The sequence below is a fragment of the Pagrus pagrus genome (genome assembly GCF_965226575.1).
Source record: "Pagrus pagrus genome assembly, chromosome: 5".
NCBI classification, from domain to species: Eukaryota; Metazoa; Chordata; class Actinopteri; order Spariformes; family Sparidae; genus Pagrus; species Pagrus pagrus.
In genome coordinates, this window is record NC_140189.1 from 32497014 (window position 1) to 32518440 (window position 21427).

General features: G+C 44.1%; 1 protein-coding gene across 1 annotated transcript in view; it reads left to right on the top strand.

Annotated features, from left to right (window-relative positions):
* The window catches only part of fgfrl1a (fibroblast growth factor receptor like 1a), a 74616-nt gene that overhangs the window by 20421 nt on the left and 32768 nt on the right, over window positions 1–21427 (top strand). The window contains exon 3 of the mRNA XM_084353341.1: window positions 7836–8108. Within this exon, the coding sequence (XP_084209467.1) occupies window positions 7836–8108 (273 nt within the window). The remainder of the gene's footprint in view (window positions 1–7835; window positions 8109–21427) is intronic.

Consider the following 21427-nt stretch of genomic DNA (forward strand, 5'->3'; position numbering starts at 1 on the left):
TTCAGGACATTAACATGAAACTTAAACACTGGTCTTTGTTTTTGGAAGGAAGTGCACGACTATATGGCAATTTAATATCATTCCTACACTTTCATGTTGTGGCCAGTTTCTTTAAATGTGTGAAGTTTTGTTTCTAAATGAGGTTTTGGGGGAAATCTTTGAGCCTAAAGCTCCTCAAACACAACCTGTGCTCAATCACAGCAACTCGTTCGGTAGGTTTCTTTCAAAATAGCCGCATTTGTTCTTATACTTTCACCTGATTGTGGGAACTTTGTTCTCCCGTGAAAAGCAAACAGGTGCAGCAGCCAGAAGGGAAGAAAGGTGGAACAGTATAACCATTAATTAGAAATGCTTTAGTGAAAGGAGCAGAGGGAGAAAGAGCAGTGAGGATGTAGTAAAAGGAGGGAAAATGTGAGAGCAAGAAGAAATCACACTTCTAGGAAACGTCTGAGAATATTATCAGGTGATAAAATATCTGATACAAACAAATGTAAAAAGGATTACAGCTGGTTTTACACCTTTACGTGTGTGTGCTCTCAGAGAGTCGATGGCGTGAGTCGCTCAGGCGATCAGGTGGCCGCACCGACCACTCAGCAGATTCCTCAAACTTTTTCAGGCCGCTGTGTGTTTTTCTTTTGTGTGTGTGTGTGAGACAAGTGTAAGCCTTTGGTTTTGAGTGTGCCGTGTAGCCCTTGAATGATGTCGGTACATCCACCCCAGCCTCAGGCTCGGTGTTAACTGTCAGGACGGAGTAACAAGCAGCAGTTGACCTACTGTTAGGGTGGAAGTGACTGGGTCCAAATGAGAAAGTGTCTCTGATCGTGTGTGTGTGAACTTAAGGAAGACAACTTAATGTTCACCCATCAGTCTGCCTGTTGCTCCAGGCCAACGACAAAAAAAAGCCTGACTGAGTTGGAGTGTGTGTGAGTGAGCTGCATGAAGAGCAGGAAAGACATTTGTTGGCTTTAAATCTCGGCCCAGCTAACGTGGGGTTACACAACCAGCCATCCAACTGGTCGTGATCAATTTAGAGAGCGCTGATATGATAACCGGATCCATGCTTATAAAGAAAATTCAGATACAAAAACACAACAGCGGGGGATTACAGGGTTTCACCGAAAGCGTTGCGTAAATAACGGACTTACGGTTTGGAGGTAATTTGAGTCGAGCGCACACATTCTCATTGAAGCGCATTGCGAAAGGATAAACTGTGAGCTTAGTTAAAATTACAAGAGAGAAAGAAAAGAGGTAAATGTTACTTTTATACCTGATCCGATAATAACGATGACCTCTTGTGGACCCATCAGCATAGCTCAGCATGCACACACACACACACACACTCACACACATACTGTACACACGCACACACACACCTCTACCTTGCGCAGTACATCAACGCTGAGTCCTGCTGTTAAGTGCACTCCATCAAAAGCATTCCTCGGCTCTCCCCTCTCGCTCCAGTCTCGCTTCCCTGCCAACAACAACGTTGTGTTGGACTCTGCAGACCCATCTGACTCTTAAGACCAGTGGAACGTTAAGGGCATTAAAACCCAGCTCTCCATCCAAAGCATGAAGTGTAATCCCGTCTGTCACACAGCGCCAAAATATGCAACACAAAAACGACTAAATTAGCAGGTAATTTTTCAGCACATAGACAAATGTCAAAGTGTTCAGATGCTACAACGAGTTTTTCCGACTGCTTTAATGAAACCTCAGTTGTGTTCTTGTGGCCGTTTTATAGTTTCCCTGTTAATATAAAAAATACCGCAGATCCTTCTTTGTCACCTTTTTCACTCATGGAAACATCTGTCAAAGACATTTCGTGACTCTGATTTGAACAAACAACGCTGCGCTCAGATATAAGTTGGCAGCGATCTTTGAAATTTCAACAAAGTATGTCGAGCAGAGAACCAAAGAAAACACACTCGACTGTGTTATATCTGCTAATGTTAGCGTGGGAAAATGCAAAAAGCTTTGCGAGATGTATTTGTAAGTTAAAGCAAGAAAAGTAGTCCTGAGTGACAGAGATGAGACAAATCTAAGAAAACTCTTACTCGGTCATGACGAGATGAGACTGAACTGGACCTCAGTAAGAAGATTTGTTGAGGCTAGGATGAACTGGACGGCACGAGCGCGGTCCAGAGCTTTAGAAACTGTGAGGCATGACAGGATCGACAGGAAGGATCGGAGGGAGAGACGATAAAGTGTGAGGTGAATTTGAGTCAGAACCTAGTCATCCATGATACTGCACGTATGTTTAGATACAGTGTGACTTACACTTCCCCCTCGACACTGACGGGCCTTTACCGTAACAACTAATTCTGCAGACTTTTAATGTTGTTTATTTGCCAAGTTGTTAAAATAAAAAAATAAAAAGAAATGGGCCTGTTCCCTCAAGCAAGATTACCAAGTAAGTCAGGCTTATTTTGTTTAGTCTGACTCATTTTTCAGTTGATTGATTAAAAAAAACAAACAAACAGATCCAGTTCAGCTCCAAGAAGATAGTTCAAGCTCAGCTACGATTGCATTCGATGACTCAGCCTTTCCCGACTCTCAGATTTTATGCATGCATGGCTGCAGTTTTACATTTTTCACAAGTTTCCAGAAGTAAGCGCTGCTCCGTGGACGTGACCATCGCTGCTCGCTCTTCAACACTGCTTTCTGCCGTGGTGGATCGGGCTGCTTGTGAAGAGATTGCACCGTGCAGCTCTTCTAGATGTTATCGGCCTGAATAGATAAAATCCTGATGGTAGAAATGAGTCATCTCGCAGTTACACAGTTATAACACTCAAGTCAAATTGGCTTCACAGCCCGGCTCTGTTCCTGATGGCCTGGCTCCCCCCCCCCTGCTCTAAATCTCTTTTGCAAAGCTAAGCTAACTGTCTTCTGGCTCCAGCTTCATATTGAGCTGACTGATTTAACAGATATGATTTATCCCAACATGTCAAAGCACTCCATTAACAGAGCTTAAACCGTGTATTTACAGTTGTTTTGGGAGTAACCAGTCAAAGAACAGACTGTATGAACCGAGTCCTGCTCTGCGTTGTGTGGCCTTCAGACTCCATCCAGGCAGAGGATGTGCAGCTCTGTGGGAGCGTCTGACGTTGGGCTGTGTTTTCCTGTTAGTAGGCAGAATACCAGACGTGCACGTACTGTACAACCTACCTACACACTGTATGAGGGGGAAAGGGAGGGAGGGAGGGAGGGCGTGCACAGCATGTGTGGAGTCAGACAAACAATCTTCAAGGTGCTTTAGATTGTCGTGCGGAGCCAGTCGCAGGTAAGGGAGCACCGTAAGGACTAAATGGACTAAACAGACCTTCAGTTTTCTTTTGCAGACGCACAAAGACAGATGCACAAGCACAAAGACACACAGACTGTCGTTAGCATCATTTAGATACAATATTTGCAGCGTTTTCTTCCTTTCAGGAGTAGATATTAGTTAGAAAATGACACTAACTCACAGACCCCGTGTCTCGAGAAAGAGAAGAATAGGTTTTTTTGCTTGCTTCAGTTTCACCCCTGGAGACAGATTTAAAAAGACTTTACGTCGGTCATGGGCCATGGAGGAGGAGGAGGAGGAGGAGAGGAGGCTGCTGGTGTGTGTTCCCTTCATCGGGGAGAGATGTAGGAGAGGTTAACTGTCGAAAGTTGAGAGGTTCAGGTAGAGGTCCTGCCCCTGTGATCCTCTGGGGAAGCAACAGAGGAAGGAGACCAGTAAATCACACACAGGAGGGAAAAGAGCGAGATACAGCATTGAACGGAGAGGACGGTGTGAATGAGAGTGATGAAAGAGAAAAGAGAGAGCGGGGAGTAAGAGAGGAAAATAAAGAGGGAGGAAATGAGCGCTGACAGGGAGAAAGAGAGGACAGGAGGAGGTAGTGAGGGGAGGCAAGGGGTTAAGGGCAAGGAGGAGAGAGGGAGCAGGGGAGTGGTGAGGGTTCAGGGGAATGAGATTTCAATCTGCTGGAGAAGGAAGAAATAAATAAGGAGAGAGAAAAAACAGGGACATTAAAGAGCCACAATTCATATAGAGAGAGTCAGGACAACCTAGAGTGAAAGTGGGACAACAGAAAAAGCAACAGAAAGAGAAGAGAGAAAGAAATAGAGGTGGAGGAAAATGAGGAAGCTATCAGGCCCCTGATGAGAAAGCCATACAGCTGGACGAACACACTCCCCCGGCCAGGAGCGAGGAGGAGGAGGAGGAGGAGGAGGAGGAGGAGGAGAGAGGAAGAGAGGCTCCTGTGAATACCTCTGTGTGACTAATGTCTTTTTCACACATTTCACCTCCATCCATCCATCATTGTGTCCACCTCCTGCTCTCCTGTTGAAACAACAGCCCGTCTACCAGGAAAAACTAAGAGACTACTGTTACTTTCCTCCTTTTTATAAGCAGCTTGACTCAGCTACACTTCTGGGCTTCAGCCTATTCATCTCCTACATCTACAAATAATCCAGATTCAGGTATCGTTTCGTATTGTTGCTGGCCAATGAAGTGTAGCGGACCAATGTGGGTTTTTTCGTGGACGAAACAGAGGAGGAGACACTGAGCACCGATAAACATTTCAGTGAAAGAAAAAAATTAGTGATGGAAGTAAAGTTTACTCAAGTATTATATCAAAGTACAATTTTGAGGTACTTTACTTGTGTATTTGTATTTTCTGTGCCGCATTTATTTGATAACTTGCTGCATCAGAGCCAGAAAATGCTGGTAATTGGGAAAATGCTGAATATCGGCCCCAATAAACAGCAAGTCTTTTTTTTTATTTAGGCTGTGAATTACGGCCGTTACTGTTGCTCATACTCACTCCTGAGTTCTTCCTAAAGAAATGCAAACATGTAGAAATACTTTTAATTATCTGAGGACTCTCTGTTTCATGGGAAACAAAGTCTTTCACAAGACATCTGAGGACGTCATCTTCAGCTTCAGGAAACACTGATGGATCATTTTAAAGACCAAACAACTAATGGAAAAACACATTAATCGACTATGTAAATAATTATGAGTTGCAGCTGCAGTAAAATGTTATAACCTAGTACAGTACTATAAAAAGTACAAACAGGCTGGTATGATCCCTCAGGCTTTCACAGAGTTGTTCAGAAGGCAGAGCGGGTCGTCCGTTAATGGCAGAGTTAGCAGTCTGACCCCAATCTGGTCCTGTCCACATGTGGAAATGCACTTGATGGAGCTGTAATGGTTTTGAGTCTCAGTGCCAGTGTGCGCAGCAGCAGGCAGACTGCATGGTATGTAGATTAATGCTCGTAATGCGGAGCCAAAGTTCGAATGGAAACTTTTACTCCCACGCTGTTAGCAGCATTTGTTAACATGTGAACATGCTAACGCACACTTGACAGCATCCCCCGATGAAACTAAATGTATCCTCATGGATTTGGCTGAGGTGGGTTTTTCCCGCAGCACCGAACTCAAACTTAAGCGTGACTCCTAAAGCAGTGAATGAACCAAACTTTGACTTCTGTGCACCATCACTCCCCGAGTACCTCGAGCATCTACTTCCAGTTTGAACCACAATGTGTTTGTCTTGGCTTTACCAACTTTACCATTTTCTACTAGAACTGCCTGTTCTTCCCCTGTTGGCACATCCTGACTTCAGTTTCTCTTCCTGAAGTCAGAAGCTGACTGAAAACAACCAGAGGCTTCAGTCTACAAGGGCAGAGTAAAGGTCTCCATATGTAGTACCTGGCACCGGGCTGTGTTAGTTCCCTGTGATAAGAAAGCATCAGACAAAGGGGCAGTTAAACGTTTACATTTGAGGTGTGTTCACATACGTTTCTGAGCTTTATGCGTTCTTGTTGATAAGCCTCTATCAGGCACATTGTTCAGATCAACCCCCCCTCTCTGGCACCGCAGGACGTGACCTGAAGGAGGTTGTTTTCTGATGCTTCTCCATACAATCTCCTTTTGTTGTCTGTCAGGACACTTTGTTTGCTACACGGTGGCCTGCTATGTGTTTTACGGTGCTATATTTAGAGGCTATTGTTTTAACCCAGAAGGAGTAACGAGGAGTCGAACGGAGATGCACTGAACCTTGCAGACTCCTACACTCCTCCTTCTCCCATCTCTCCATCTTCCTGTTTGTGTTTCTTTGTACTTCTCTCCTGTTCGGCCATATTTCTCCTCTCAGACCGACTCCCTTAAATTCCATCCCTTTATTTCCTTCCTCTGTTTCTCCGGCTCCTCCTCGCCCCTATTTGTTCTCTCCATCACTCTCTAATTTCCTCCCATCTTTCCCCGTCAGTCAGCTCGCTCCTTCTTCCCCCCCTCTGTTTTTCTAGTGTGTGGTTTCACAGTAGACCGGCTACTGAGCGGTCAAGGTCACGCCTGATTTTAAGTCTCGACACGACATCTCACTTCATATTAGCTTGGCTTTGTGATTGCTGCCTGGGAATCTATTGTCGTCTGTGTTCAAATGTCAGTGTTTGAGCCGAGCCATTATGAACTTCTTGAAGGTTACAGGATAATCACTTTGCTTTAAATGCCATATAAGGTGCTTTTCTTTTGCTGAAAACAAGCGGTGAGTGGCTGCAAGCATGACGATGGGGGCATGTCAGGAGAGCATCATGAGAGGTCATCCTAACCTTGGCGTTAAAACCTGCTGACATGCCTCCATCGCTCAACACGCCTAATCACTGTGGGGCTGCAGCCTCTCATACGCTGTGAAACCACGCAGTCTGCACAGTGCAGTTATCTGGTTACAGGCACACCCAGGGCATCCCTCAATGATATGACAGTGATAAGTATGAAAGTTTGATATCTAAATCATAACCTGAGAGAGTAATGAGTCATGAACAGAAATGTCTTTGCACTATTTTTTCAAGCAATAACAGTAACAAATGCATTCAGTCATTCTCAGGTTGCAGCTTCTCCGAATAAAAGATTTGCTGCTTTTCTTTGTCATAAATTATTGTAAAATGAAAACATATTTCGGTTTTGGACGAGTTACAAACAAAACACGATAACTGAAGACGTCACTTTGGGCTCTGGGACGTTTATTCTCTCTCTTTGTTTGTTTCATTTCATAGATTTAAACCATTACTGTGTTTGAAAATGAAATGAATCCGTAGTTGCAGTCCTTTGTCACCTTCAGCTGATCACAGGCTGGTGACTCGAATCAAACGCAAACAATTAGTGTTTTTTGTTGTTGCTCTTCTTCTTCTTTGTTTTTTTTTTGCTGATGAAATAATTTGTTTAAAATGATCTCCTTCGGCTTCGATGCAGCCACCTCTCTGTCTGTTATCAGTCTGTGGTCTCACTCAGTGCCCCGCCCACAACACTATCTGATTGGTTACATTCCTCCAAAATATAGTGGAAATGATGTATTAGTAACAGAAAACGTACTTGAGTACCACAGTTGAGTGAATTGTACTTAATTGCATTTGATGACTGATTGTTCTGTATCTTGACACTAAGATTTTACTCTGATTTATATTTTTTCCAAATATTGGTCGTCTGAGGTTTCCTAGTTTTAATGCTTCAACGGCTCGTTGTCCTTAGAAGGAAGATGTTGTGTCTCTGCCAAAGTGGGTCAGAATGACCTATTAAGGCAAAGATTTGAATTGTGTGGACACAAGCAGCAGCTATTCACTGATTTTCATCCCAACTCAGTTAGAAAAAATTGGATTTGCTGGAAACAAAAAACTTGTGTGAAGTTTCATCAGCAGGTTTAAATGTCCTTAAGTTTCCTGGTTGTTTACACTTCCTGTTATCTGATTTGTTTTCAGAGGCGTAGAGTGAAACAACATATCCATATATCAGCACAGTTACTGTAAAGTATTTCAGAATAATAATTCTCCTTTTCCTCTGTCTCTCCATTAAGGTCCACCCAGGGTGTCAGAGCGAGTGGCCCACCGGCAGAGCGTCCGTCTGGGTCGCACCATGAAGCTGCCCTGCCCCGTGGAGGGCGACCCCCCGCCGCTCATCATGTGGACCAAAGATAACCGCAACATCCACAGCGGCTGGACCCGGTTCAGGGTCCTACAGCACGCTCTGCGTATTAAAGAGGTGGAGACTGAGGACGCGGGGACGTACATCTGCAAGGCGACCAACGGCTTCGGCAGCGTGAACGTCAACTACACACTCATCATCATAGGTAAGAACAAACAGAGGATGATTTTGAGTGGATTTGTGTGTTGTTCAAGATGACAGACTGATAAAACACGGTCGTTTCATACTTGTTCGCTTTCATTGATTCTGTTGTGTGAGTTGCTAGGATATATAATTAGCCAGGTTAGATTAGCGGGGCCATTATACAGCAATCAGCCCGTCAGACAATGAAGGACTGTGTGTGTGTGTGTGTGTGTGTGTGCGACCACAATTGTTACTCTTGTGTGTTCCTGTATGATCATAAATGAGATTGTTAGAGAACATGCTTTTGTTTTCCCCCCGGCTCTGCTTGTGTGTACGACATTGCGTCAGTGTAGTTTGCAATCTGTGTCTTAGGTTTGATGTCTATAAAAGACTCATTGTTGAGCCTTGTTCTTTTTTTTTTTTTTTACATAATGATTTTCCAATTTTGCATCCAGAAGGCTGAGTCGGTTGTCAGGGTGTGTGTGTGTGTGTGTGTGTGTGTGTGTGTGTGTGTGTCTTTATGTGTTTTTATCAGTTGTACAAACTTTGTTGTCTGTAGCCTGAAGCACAAATCAAGGTGTGTGTCTTTCTATACTGGGACTCAAATGTCTGTCCATGTAAACAAAATACCTGGAGGGAAGACAGTGTGTGTGTGTGTGTGTGTGTGTGTGTGTGTGTGTGTGTGTGTGTGTGTGTGTGTGTGTGTGTCAGGTTCCAGCGAATCCTCAGAATCTGTCTGAAGCATCTCTCTCTGCCTCGCGTCAGCACTTCAAAGACGGGCTGGAGTAAAATGCTCTGATGCAGATATCACCTGCCGATATCTTTTATCGGGAATTCATATTCCACATTTTGACAAAGCGAACGGTCAGACAAGATTTTTCTAGCGCGATGGGAGTCTTAAAAGTAGCAATGAAGTCAGGGATTACCAGTTGACAAACAACAGTTACAGTTGCAGCAATATCCACAATACCCATAGATGTTATTGTCACTTTTGCTAAGTTACAGTTTTTCCTTTGAAATGATATTTTCTGTTTATGTAAAAGTTTGCATTTTAATTTCAGTTTCAGGAATCTTTTTTTTTTATCCTATTATGTACAATAAATGGGCATTAAATGATACCCCTTTACCTCCAGTAATGACTATCGGTATGTGATCCGGCGCTGTATCGGTCTTGACCTGAACTTCAAAGGGGAGCTGGCACACAGAGGGCAGCAGGGTGGTGGAGGGTGGAGGGTGGAGGGTGGAGGGTGGAGGGGCGGCGGGTGCAGCAGCTGCTGCTGAGGTCATCCAGGCAGACAGCTGCTGCCTCTCTCTCTCTCTCTCTCTCTCTCTCTCTCCTTCGTTCACTCGCTCGCTCTCATTCACTGTCCCTTTTATTCAGTTTCACATATGCACACACTCACATGCTTCAGAGACAATGGATTGGGCGAACCCCCCGCCAGCAAATCAGGAGTTTGTCATTTAAGTTAGCCTCACCGGCCACAGAGGACCAATGCTTTGTGTACTTCTACTTCGACCACAGACCTGCCATTACCTGCAGGAATGTCACCCAAACCTGCACACATACAGTTTATTTAAATGTAAAACTGTTCGGTAAATGTAACTGTTGGCTGTTTTTATGCACCTGCAACAATCTAGGTGTAGTTCTCAGAGTAATCTCACCACAAAAGTTTAATCGTACCACACATTCTCGATATTGCATGTGGAGTTTGTCCAGTGTCAAATATACATTTTTTTAGGACTTCTCGTCCTTATGCTCGACTTTTTGGCCAACGTGGGGGAGACGCCCTCAAAGTTTACTGGGGTGTGCTGAGGATGACGATGATCTGATTCGATCGAAAGCACCAAAACAGCTGCTAAATAGATTTGACATGAGATTGTCAACTGCTGTTTCTAAGATGGAGAATAAACTTTCAAGTCAAGCATGTCGTCTGTATCAGCCTAAAATGAAAGGCTTAAATAAAGGATTTAAAATGAAAAATTAGCATTGGCCAACAATGACGTTCCTGCTGATACGACGAGCCAAAAATACACTAAATTAAGCCCACGCGATGCAAATCAATGACCAATATTTTTCCCAGTAAAAGTCTTGAAAAGCATTGTGACAATAAGAGAAGTAATAAAATGTTAAATCCACACAGGAGAGACTTGATGCTCTGCACCATTAGCTGGAAAAAAAAATATGTGCATATATCAGCGCAGGTAATCGGCCAAAAAGAGTTGGAGGGCACAGACAGAGCGGATATCAGCGAAAATCCAATAACGTGTATCGTGACACTTTGTGCTCCACCAGGTTAACCTTCAGCGATGACCCCTCCCTGTAACTCTAGCCAGGAGCCACAGCATCTCCTCAGAGACGCAGTGAGCGTGGAGGGCTGTGTTTTCATAGCTGGAACAATCTGCATACTGAATGATGTCTGAAGCATGGAGGGATAGATGGATGCAGTTGTGATGGCTCGTGTTCATCGGCTCAGGGCTTGAAGTTTAGATTTCTGCGTCTCTGCTCAGTGAGTTTTTCTCTCCTTTGCCTCCTCACTTCCTCCCGTCTCTGCTCCTCCTCCTCCTCCTCCTCCTCCTCCTCTCCGGTTTAATCTGCTCTCCTGTGTGGTCCTGCCGTAATTATTCTGTGACCGCTCCGTCTCTCAGTAATGAGCCCACACCTGCGTCTTGTTGTGTTTCCCTCTCAATTTCTAACCCAAAGTATCTTTAACACCTTTTTCCTATTAACGCTCAATCTCAGCCCTCGTTCCTCCTTCCTCAGTCAGCCGGCTCATTTTTCTCCGACCACGACTTAATTTCTATCAATATTTTCACAGTTACCTTTTTTTTTTTCGTTCTTTTCCCGGACGTTTTACCGTTTGATTACTGTAAAACATCCACTGCACGGCTGCCCGGTGACTGGAAGTGATGGAGAGTCATTTTTTTGTGAAGGCAGGCTTTTGTTGGCGGGGGAAATTAGAAGATTCCTTCGAGTGTTTGTTCTTTCATTGTGTGTAGGTTGGCAAATGTTTTCAGAGTAAACAGCCTGTGTATGTGTGTGTGTGTGTGTGTGTGTGTGTATGTGCTTGTTTATCTGAGGCGGTGTGCATGTGTGTATGCATGCGTTGGTGTGCACAGATTTATGGGACCACCAGTAAAGTGAAACTGAGAAAGATATTTTTTTAATTTCTGCTCCACAAACCTCAGTGTCCTTCAAAACCTGACTGCCAGGAGAGCTCTCGTCTTTTATTCCTCCCACTCTCTTCTTCTTTTCCTCCGCTGTCCGTCTTTGTATGAAACCCTGAGATTGTTTCTCCTCCCAGAAGAGCGAAATGATAGAAAATTTATAGTTCAAACCAGATGTGATGACAATGGGAGCGTGTCTGGAGCTGGAGTCGGGAAGCCGTGCGTAAGAAGGAAGGAAGGAAGTTTGGTTTGGACTTGTGCGTTGCCGGAGTGTGTTTTCAGTGAACGTGAACACGGAAATACAGTTTTGTGCTTTTTATGTTAATCAGCGCACTTTTTGTCTGAGTGTGTGTGTTTGCGTGTTGCATGCAGGTCCATTCATGAGTTTAGATTTGTGATGATTGAGCAGCTCAGCCGTAGCAGCTGACATCTGGTCATAATTGGCAGAACAAAAAGGAGGAAAGACAGGCAGAGAAAGATCTACAAGCGTAGATGTATTCAAACACGTTTAAATAAACACGTTTGTACGTGATTCATGTTCATCAAGCAGCAGAAACACGATGACTGTTGAAATCAGACAAATGGAAGCATGAGATGAAAGTTGACAAATGGGAAATAAACATGAAACAGGACTTGACAGAGAAACATGACTCAGTTCTACATTTTCTCTGCACTTTTAGTTCACATTTTTTGTTTTACTTCTCTGTAACGTCCCGCACTAACAGGTCATCAACTTCCAGTTTTCGAAGCGGAAAGCGGCCAATCACCTCATACAGACCGACATCCTCACATCACACCGCCTTCACTCAGTGAGATGTTGCATGCAGACGAATTCAAAAAGTTGCCTCCGTCTTACGTGTATTTCACAACGAGCGTCCAGTCCTCGTAAATCACCTTCCTTCTACCAGGTTAATTCTCTCTCTCCATCTAACTGCGTCGCATGTGTGAGACTGCAGCTGTCCTCCGGCCGAACGCGAACACATCGGATCAGGTTGCGGACCAGCTTCATCTCCGTATCCCTCGGTTCCTCCGTCCTGATACCTCCTCTGTTTTTGTGCTCTCATATTACCTCATTTTTAATTGAGATATCTGGTGCCTCGTCTGGAGAGGATGTAGAGGTGGCCAAGGTTTGCAGCCTAATTGGTGTGAGTCACACACACATACACAGAGAAATGTACATGTGTGTGATTGCACAGGGCCTAAAGAGAATCTCATATAACCCTCTGTTTCACACACACCCTCACCCACCTACTTACAAACACACCAGGGCAGCTGTGCCTGTCTACGCTGTATTTATCTGAGTGTGTGTGTGTGTGTGTGTGTGTTCGTGTTGTGGATTTTGTGTTTTTTACCGCCAGATTCCTCTGCTCAGGTTTCACACGCAGCACTTTTCTTACTAATGGCAGAAAAATGCACGGGCGAAGGTGGAGCTGCAGCACGCTGGTTTGCAGGAACCGCTCGGTTGGTGTTCAGTTGAGGGTTTGAGGCCTCACAGGAGATTTTTTGGGGGGTCCCGATCATGATTTACAGAACATGAAAAAGATGTTATTTTTAAAAACGGAGCCCAGAAATCATCGTGTGGTTTAGCCTCCCTACATTTGAAACCATATTGTTGCCTTCACTGGCCGAGAGTCTCTTCTGTTTCTGTCTTGGCTTCTCTCTTGCTGCCTGCGGAAAAAGAAACTAAAAGGTAATGCAGAAAAAAATATTTTGTGAGTACGGCAGTACAGACGAGTGGTTCCCAAACTCTTCTACTGCTCCAATACTTGCTAATTCTGACTTCTGTGGGTTTTCTAATACAGTTATTCCAGTGTTTATATCCACATTACAGCATCTGATAGTGACTCAAACTTTGTGATATATTTTTTTTGTTGTTGTCTTCTTACCTTATCCCAGAGGTTTCCAACAAACCTGGAGAAATCAAGGTAAGGGTGCGTTTCATAAAGTCTTATGTCGCTGTGATAGACACAAAACACATTCACAGTGGACTAAAAAGTACCATATTTGCTTCCAAAAGGTAGCGGTGAAAATATAAAGTAGCAGAAAATGAAGACGTAAGGACAAGTACCTCAAAATTGTACTTAAGTAACGTGTATAAAACTTCGACACATCTCGTCGTGCACAAACATTTTCTACCTGAGTTATGTCGGATAGATTTTCATCAGCAGTGGTGGTATCATGAAGAATGTTTTGAACAATGAAGACACCAACTCCCATGATCCCGTGCTGCTTCAGGACTACGCCTTTGGCTTCATTGTTTTGATTCAGAAACCCCAATCAGTGCAATAAACATACTGTGCATTTAATGTATCGTTGGTTAACATAGTTTTTATTGTGAGATGCTATAAACTTACTTTGAAAAAGGGGATGAGAAACTCTGCTCAGAGTTCAACAAAACTGAGCGATTGATTTGTTAACAGTTGCAGAAAGTTTAGAAGCAAGTTGAGAGAGCGAGTCCAGATTCCTCCATCAGTCATGTCAAGCTGCTGTGCATCTGATCCGTTCAGCTCACGTCGGTCCTGTTCTGACAACATGCCGCCCTCACAGCGAGGTAGACAAAGCTGTTCCTCCGGAAATCAGGGTGGCACTGCCGAGAGCAGAAGATGTAAACATGCTGGTGTGCGTCTCCGTGCTCATGTGGGGGGATTGTGAAGTTACAGATGGACAGAAAGACCGGGGTCAAGTTTCAAAAGCTGTTTAGTCGCCTTGTTGTCGAGTCCGATCGAGACAAACACACAGATGCACAGAAAGATACGGTATATACGCTGTATCTCTGTGTATGTGCACAAGACAAGACAGGAGAGGAAAACGTTATTTTTCCATGCACACACACACACGTCACAGACAGATGTGAACAAAATGCAGATGCACACACACACACACACACACTCCTCAGGGGCCCTGGCCTCCATTTCACGGCTGTCTGTCCCACATCCTCTCGTTCTGCCTCGTTTCACTTCCAGCAAAGAGACGGAAAGAAGATGGACAGGGCACGGAGAGAAAAGAATAAAGCTTCTGTTTTTTTCCTTATTTTTCCTGGCTTCAGTCTGAAGACGTCAACGGGCCTGGAGAAGACAAAAAGAATAACTATGGAAGTTTTTGGAAATCCTTGTCCTGACAGGTTGAGATGTCACGCCTGAATCCAAAACACTGTCGGAAGCTGTAGAAACTAAAACTTCCTCAAGAGAGCAAAAGAAAGGAAACACTTTGCATCATCTCCACTCTGACTGATCGAGAGGTCTGTGGATCTGTAGGGATGTGTGCGATGAGTTCCAGCGGCATTTGAAATACAATTTGGTTGTTGAAGTCTCAAATGTGTTTGCAGACAGTGTTTATCTTTATAGATTAAATAGTGCTACAGTAGTTGACTCGTCTAAGTTAAGACTTCAGTCAGTATTAACATCCGGAGTGGACAGTGCAGCGTACAGTCAGCTCAGGTCTGTGCATTTAGCATCCAAAACACGGAGAAATGACGTTATTATGGACGTCAACGAAAGCAAACGTTAGGAAAGGGCTGGTGTTGTCACGATACTGGAATCCAGATCTTTGATACAATACCTTGAAAAATGTGACGATATTCAACACCATGTTCAACACTATGGGGGGACGCCACATTGAGGGCATATGTGAGATATATTGTTAAGGAAAGATGAATGTAACAAGGTTTATGAGTTAATTTACCTCTGAGGGAGGTGGGACTGTGTCAGCGCCACGACTGTGCTTGTGTCAACTTGCTGTCAGAGAGGAAAGTGAAAAACGCAGCCGGTTCTGGAAAATTGTAGCATTGAAACCATTTCAGATATTCAGTGTAGATACTTCGATACTCTTGACAACACTAATAAGAAACACAGTCCTTCAACCTGAAGGTTTCTCCCTCTCATTCCTCACTCCTGGTCACTTTCTCTCAGTTTGTCTGTTTCTGTCATCTGTCTCACCTCCCTCCACTCCTTCTTCTTCTCTCCTCTCTTTAACAACCACCCTGTGGTCGTGTTCCTCCTCCTCCTCCTCCACCGGCCGATAGAAGACGTCTTTTCTCTGCAGCGTCTTTCAGCTCCTCATTCGTCCCCCTTCTGTTTGCCTTCATGCTCCGTTTACACTTGTGTATGTGCATCTATGTGTGTGTGTGTGTGTGTGTGTGTGTGTGTGTGAGTGAGCGAGTATGGCTTAAATCTACTGATTGTATGCCAAGCCGAGCTCTCCGAGACCCCTAATGGGTCTTAAATACCCTCCGCTAGCTTTAACTTCAATTCTCCGCACTGGATGCCATCTGTCAGTCAGCGGGCCTCTTTTCTCAAGGACTGAGCAGTGAGTCATTCTGGAGGTGAAATCCACCCTAAAGCAGAAGCGTTACACACTTTCTCTATGATTTCTGGAGAGTTTGATCACTTTTGTTTCTCACTGAAGCTTCACATCTCTTCAGGTCAGCTTCCTGAGTTTCATTCATCCTCTCTCGAGCGTGAGTGGAAGCATCTGTATCAATGTTTGGTTGAAACACGATCCAGTTCTTGCTTTCTTCACATCATCCTCTACATGTCATATACATAGTTGTACGTTCTGTTTTAGGGTGGAATTTTCCTTTTAATTTGATCTTCCAGCTGTTCTCAAAGTGCGAAGCGAATGTGTTTTCACTCTGGGTTTCCACAGCAACTCTCCCATAGCTAATATGAGGTGTAACTTTACGTCTCTGTGTGTGTTTTGGCACAGCGAATACAAAATATGAGCAATAAATGTAGCAGAATTCAACACGGGTCATTTGGTGCATTACTGACATTATGAAGGACACGCTGTCAGTCCCTAATGTGAGTAAAACTATGTGAAACTGAATATTAGAGGATGTGTGCCACTTTAAAGTAGCGCAGTTCCTCAGTTTGTTTAATGTAATTAAGACCAAACGTCTCAGTGTGAGTCCAACAGTAACAAAAGACGGGAGAGGGGGAGGGAGAGGGGGAGGCATGAGCGTGAGGAGAGTTTGTGGGTGAACATGAGGGAAAGTGTGCAGAAGACCGAGCTGATCATCGATGACCAGAATATTTATTTTATTTAGTTATTTTCGAAAGTGAACAAGTTTAAATGTGGTGGACTGAAATGTTCCAATAACACCGAGCATCATAGACTCTGCTGTACTGAGAGCTGGCGTCAAAGTTTCTGGTCACGTCGTTATTGATTTAAAGTTTTTTTCCAGTTGTAGAATATTTTCTTTTGGTTCTGTTTTACGGGCTGCCACGATTTCAATTCTCGATCGAAAAATTCATCAAAATGAGCTTTTAACTGCGATCACTTGACACCACGTAGCCTGTAGAGGAATTTGAAGATGTAAATTATAGTTGTCAGGGCATAAAACCAACAATATATTGTATAGTCCAACAAGGGCAAAGACATCAGTGCAAAATCAATAAAAGAAAATAGAGAACTGTAATCAAATCGTGACCTTATCTAACACTTATTTGGAAACTCCTGACACCAGAGATAAGTGATGTAACATGTAGCTCTGTGGGTGAAGACAACACTTGAGAACCTTGTTATCTTTTAGGATTTGTTATTCAGTAACGTAATATCTTTGTTTCCACACTGAAGGTCAGATTTCATATTGGCACTAATATCAATACAGTCAAACATAACGACAACATGAGAATCATTTGAAATGAAATAAAGAAAAGCAAAACAAAATATAACGAGGTTACTAAAGTGCTTCATTAATAAACAAAAACTGTAATCAAGCACCAAAATTCAGGTTTTAAACACAGTTTAAAGCAACATTATGTAGAAATTGGCATTTTGTGTGATTTGGCGCCCCCTACAGTTCAACATCGCTGTCGTCAATACAGATCCCAGGTCTGTAACAATCTGTCAGAAACTTGTATGTTGAAGTTAACATGTGTGTGACGCTGTGATCCAGCCGTCACTGTAGGTACAGTGAGCAGAAACAAGTGACGGGAGGGCAGAGACACCGTTCACAAGACCCTGTGCCATCAAAATGATCTGAAGCTGTTATTTAAAGGTAAACAAGTTACATAATGTTGCTTTAATCAAACTGTTTCAGTAATGAAGTTCGTGAAGAAGCGACTGTGAGGTAACAAGCAGCGAGAGTTCAGACATGTGAAAGGCATCCACAAATCCTCTGAAGGAGACACTCACTGCTCTGAGAGAGGTGCTTACAGAGGAGATGTGTCCTCGTCTCCTGCAGCACCACCCCTCGACACACACACACACACACACACACACACACACCCCCACTTAACAACCACCCAACACCAACCAGAGAGCTCCACCTACAAGTGAAAGCCAACGAGCTGCTTCAGCATCCCAGCTGCACAACCACCGGCTCGTCACACGCAACAAAAACGAATCTGCATTCTTACAGCAGAGAGGTCGACCTCTCCGAAACACACACACACACACACACACACACACACACACACACACACACTGCAGAAATGATTGGGTGGAGGAAGAGGAGGAGAAGGGAGGACAGAGAGGGGATTAAGAAAGAGGAGGAGGAGGAGGAGGAGGAGGCCGGGAGCGCGACAGATGGAGGAACAGATAACAGATAATTGATACATGAAGCCAATTTTAAGGCCGGTTTAGATGTTTGAAAGGTGCATATGTTTCTGATTACTATATTTTGGATATCAGTAGTTATTTTTCAACATACACAAACAAATTGGGCTGCAAATAATGATCAGAGACCCAGATGTCTTCTGAAAATGTCTCGTCAGTTCACAGCCCAAAAATATTCACTGAACTGTCACAGAGGGAAAAGAAACAGGAAATATCAGCGACGTTTGACCTTTTTCCTTTTTAATAAATACTCAAACCAATTAATCAATTATCATAACAGTTCACTTGACAACTAATGTATTGATTTATTAATTCAGCACATGTGCAGCTCTACAAAGTTTACACAGTTTTTGACAAAGATCCTTTAAAATGTGGATGTTTCTGTAGAGAACTGTGGCCGAGAAGACATTTAACAGTTTCTTGCTTTGATAAACTAGAACCAGGCGATAATATCACGCCAGTAGAAAAGTGAGAGATAGTACAGGAAGTCAGAAGAGACGGATGAGGAGGAAAAAAAGAAAGATTCAGAAAAAAAAAAAAAACATTAAAGGAAGAAGAAAAGGGGGGAAGGAGCGTGAATGGGTGAGCGAGGGTATTCGTGCCTGATCAGAGCGGTTAGCAGGGGAGCTGTGTACTTCTGAATAGACAGCTTAGTGGCCATTATGCGGTCTGGAGGATTTGTCCTGTTCACTATTGTTGCCCTCAGGAGACAGCACACACACACACACACACACACACATGCACACACACACACACATGCACTTAAACACACACACGCCCTCACTTTCCATTTCTTTCTTTGATTGTCTTCAATTTCATACAGAAGTTTCACTTTTCTCACTTTATGTCTTCATCACACAGACGCACCCACGACTCCGACGCCATAAACACACACACATACGCACACGCTACACCCCCCCAGCCCACCGCCAGCCCCCCCCACCCCCACCCTCCAACTCCATTATGGGCCCAGTCTATTGACAGACCTGCTTGTTCGCTCAAGGAGTCTTTTCTCATTAGGGCTGGGATTTTGTTAGCTGGCCCCTGCAGGCTCCATTGTCCCACTCGGAGCGGTGTTATTAGGCCGTCCCCGCCGTAACAACCCCCCGCTGAATAGACCTGAGAGGAGTTGAGAGCCCGCGAAGGGCAGAACAGGGTCTGGCAATTAGCAAAGACATGTTTGAAGAGAGGAGGGAGAGAAAAGAATGGAAGAATCAAGGAGAAGAGAGAGCGGACCTGCGCTACAAAAAGGCTTCTTTTGAAGTTTTAGAAACTTTTGTCTGCGTTTTGCTGCTTCGCTCTTGCGCCATCATCAAAGCCTGGATCTTCAGCACGCAACGTCCCTCCTCCTCCTCCTCCTCCTCCTCCTCCTCCCTCCTCTCTTTGCTTTCTTTTCTCTGCTGTTCTTCTCTCATTCGTTACTCCGCTCCCCGAGAATGCGTTTGTGTCAGCGCTGAAAGGCCCTGTATCTTCTGCAGCCGCTTTGATGTCTTAATGACGACGTGAAGAGCGAATTACGCTCGGAGACCCCCCCCGCCTTCGGTCTGCCTTTGTCGCTCTGCAGATTCCAGCAGTTACATCTGGCTTCTCCGGCCTCACCTCACTGACAAACAAGCAGGGCGGGATGCAACAGAGAAAGGCTTGATGTTAAAAGCAGTAAAAAAAAAAAAAGCAGCAGACATGGAAAAACTTGTTCCACTTATCGAAAAGTTTATCACGGTGTCGGCTGTGTGTGTTTTATCTGGGTTTGATAAAAAGCTTTGTAGCCTTCTTCAACGTTTCCTCGTCATGCGGTCGTAGACTAAACTGGCTTTTGCCACCACGCCGTATCTCAGCTCCAGGAAGTTTGATAAAATGCTTTATCACTTGCATTTCTTTTAAACATTTAACATAGCTGAGGTGAAAAACAAAACACTGATCATGGAAAATAACCGCCGACTGAGACGCGGTATGGAATCGCATGTAATTTGAAACAGACAACGTCAAACGAGAAATGAGCTCGAACAGACCGGTCGTGTTCGGAGCCGTCAGGTGTGCGTCTGCATGTACTTACTTGCAGATTGTCGCTGCATTCCTCTGCATTATATTTCACATAAATGCATGCACAATATGTTTTCGCTGTGTTGTCTGGGTGAGGTGTGTGTGTGTGTGTGTGTGTGTGTGTGTGTGTGCAGTTTTCCCCCATAGCTCTTAGGCAAACACGGCGATGGTTTTGCGGCGCCTCTGCTATCAGTCTGTAGTTTGATCAGTGTGACAGCATGCTGAAAACTGATACACACACACAAACACACACACACACACACACACTGCGGCCGTGACCATAATCTCTTCTCTACATTCCTTTGTTCTGAGTGTATTTTACATTTCAGTGTGATTACTTAATTTCTATATTTTAATGTCTTTTTGTCTGACGTGTTGTTTTATTCTGTGCACATCCATTTTGTTGTTTAACTGTTTTCGGCCCCCGAACGTCTGTAACGTGCGCCTCTTTTCATCGGTTGCACTGGTGCGCCTGACATTCAGCAGGTCAGATTAAAAGAAATGTTTAAAACAATTTTTGTTACCGACGTTTGCTGTGATCAAGATGAAGAAGAAACATTTCATCTTTATTCCAGTGAAACATTGTTTACGATGTTATTTGTTTGGAAATTGAATTAACAAGTTTTATCGGGTGCACCAGTGTAAAAAAGTTATTCTGGAGCCCTGCAGAAGCATTTCACTTTTTTTTAACTCCAGATATTTTGAGGTAGTGTGATATTTTCGAAACTTTCATTCAAGGCTAACATCCTTCGAAAGTCTCTGTATGTGAGCGTTTGCTGTGATGAGGGGGGTCGGAGCTCTTCTTGCCAACACCAATCGGGTTTAAAACAATATGACGATCCGACTGTGTCCTTTTTGGTTCTCTGCTGAAACTCAGCTTAGCCCGCAGACCACAGCTCTCACAACAAGTGAAAACAGAAGTTTGAAGAAAGGGATGGATGTGTGGATGCTGTCAGACATGTCGTTAAAACGATGAGCGCAGGCCACAGAGTTGAGCTTCTTCAGCCCACGCAGACCCTGGTTTTATGCATCCCTGAGCGTGTGGTATCTTCAGTGCTACTGTGTTTCAAACTCAGACGTTTATTTTACTTCTAAGTTAAAGTGTGTTTCTTTAACTGCAGAGTAACATAATTGTAAATGTGCACGCAGACAAACACACACAACCACTCTACACAAATGCAAAGTAGACAATTGCTACGTCGCCAGAGAGAGACTCACCGTACGTCTCCTATCCTGCAAACCGATTTACAACCTGTCGGTGCCACGGGCCCGAACAAATCAAACAGACGAAGAACAAGTGGTGACGAAGGCCGACTGTTGCATTGCGTCACGTTGCCGGTGTCTCTGCCAAAACGCTGCACTTGAACACGCCACAGAAGCTACCGACAGCTAGCTCGTACGTTGTGTGGCTGCATGAGAAGAAATAACTCGTTCTGAACGGGAAGACTCAAGACTGCGGACATACAAACTGTTGTTATGACAAAGCAGCGTCAGCATCATTTCCACAGCACTTTTGCTTATATAGCCAATTCTAGTCAAGAGCATGGTTTGTGTCAAAAATGTGCAAATGGCACCTGT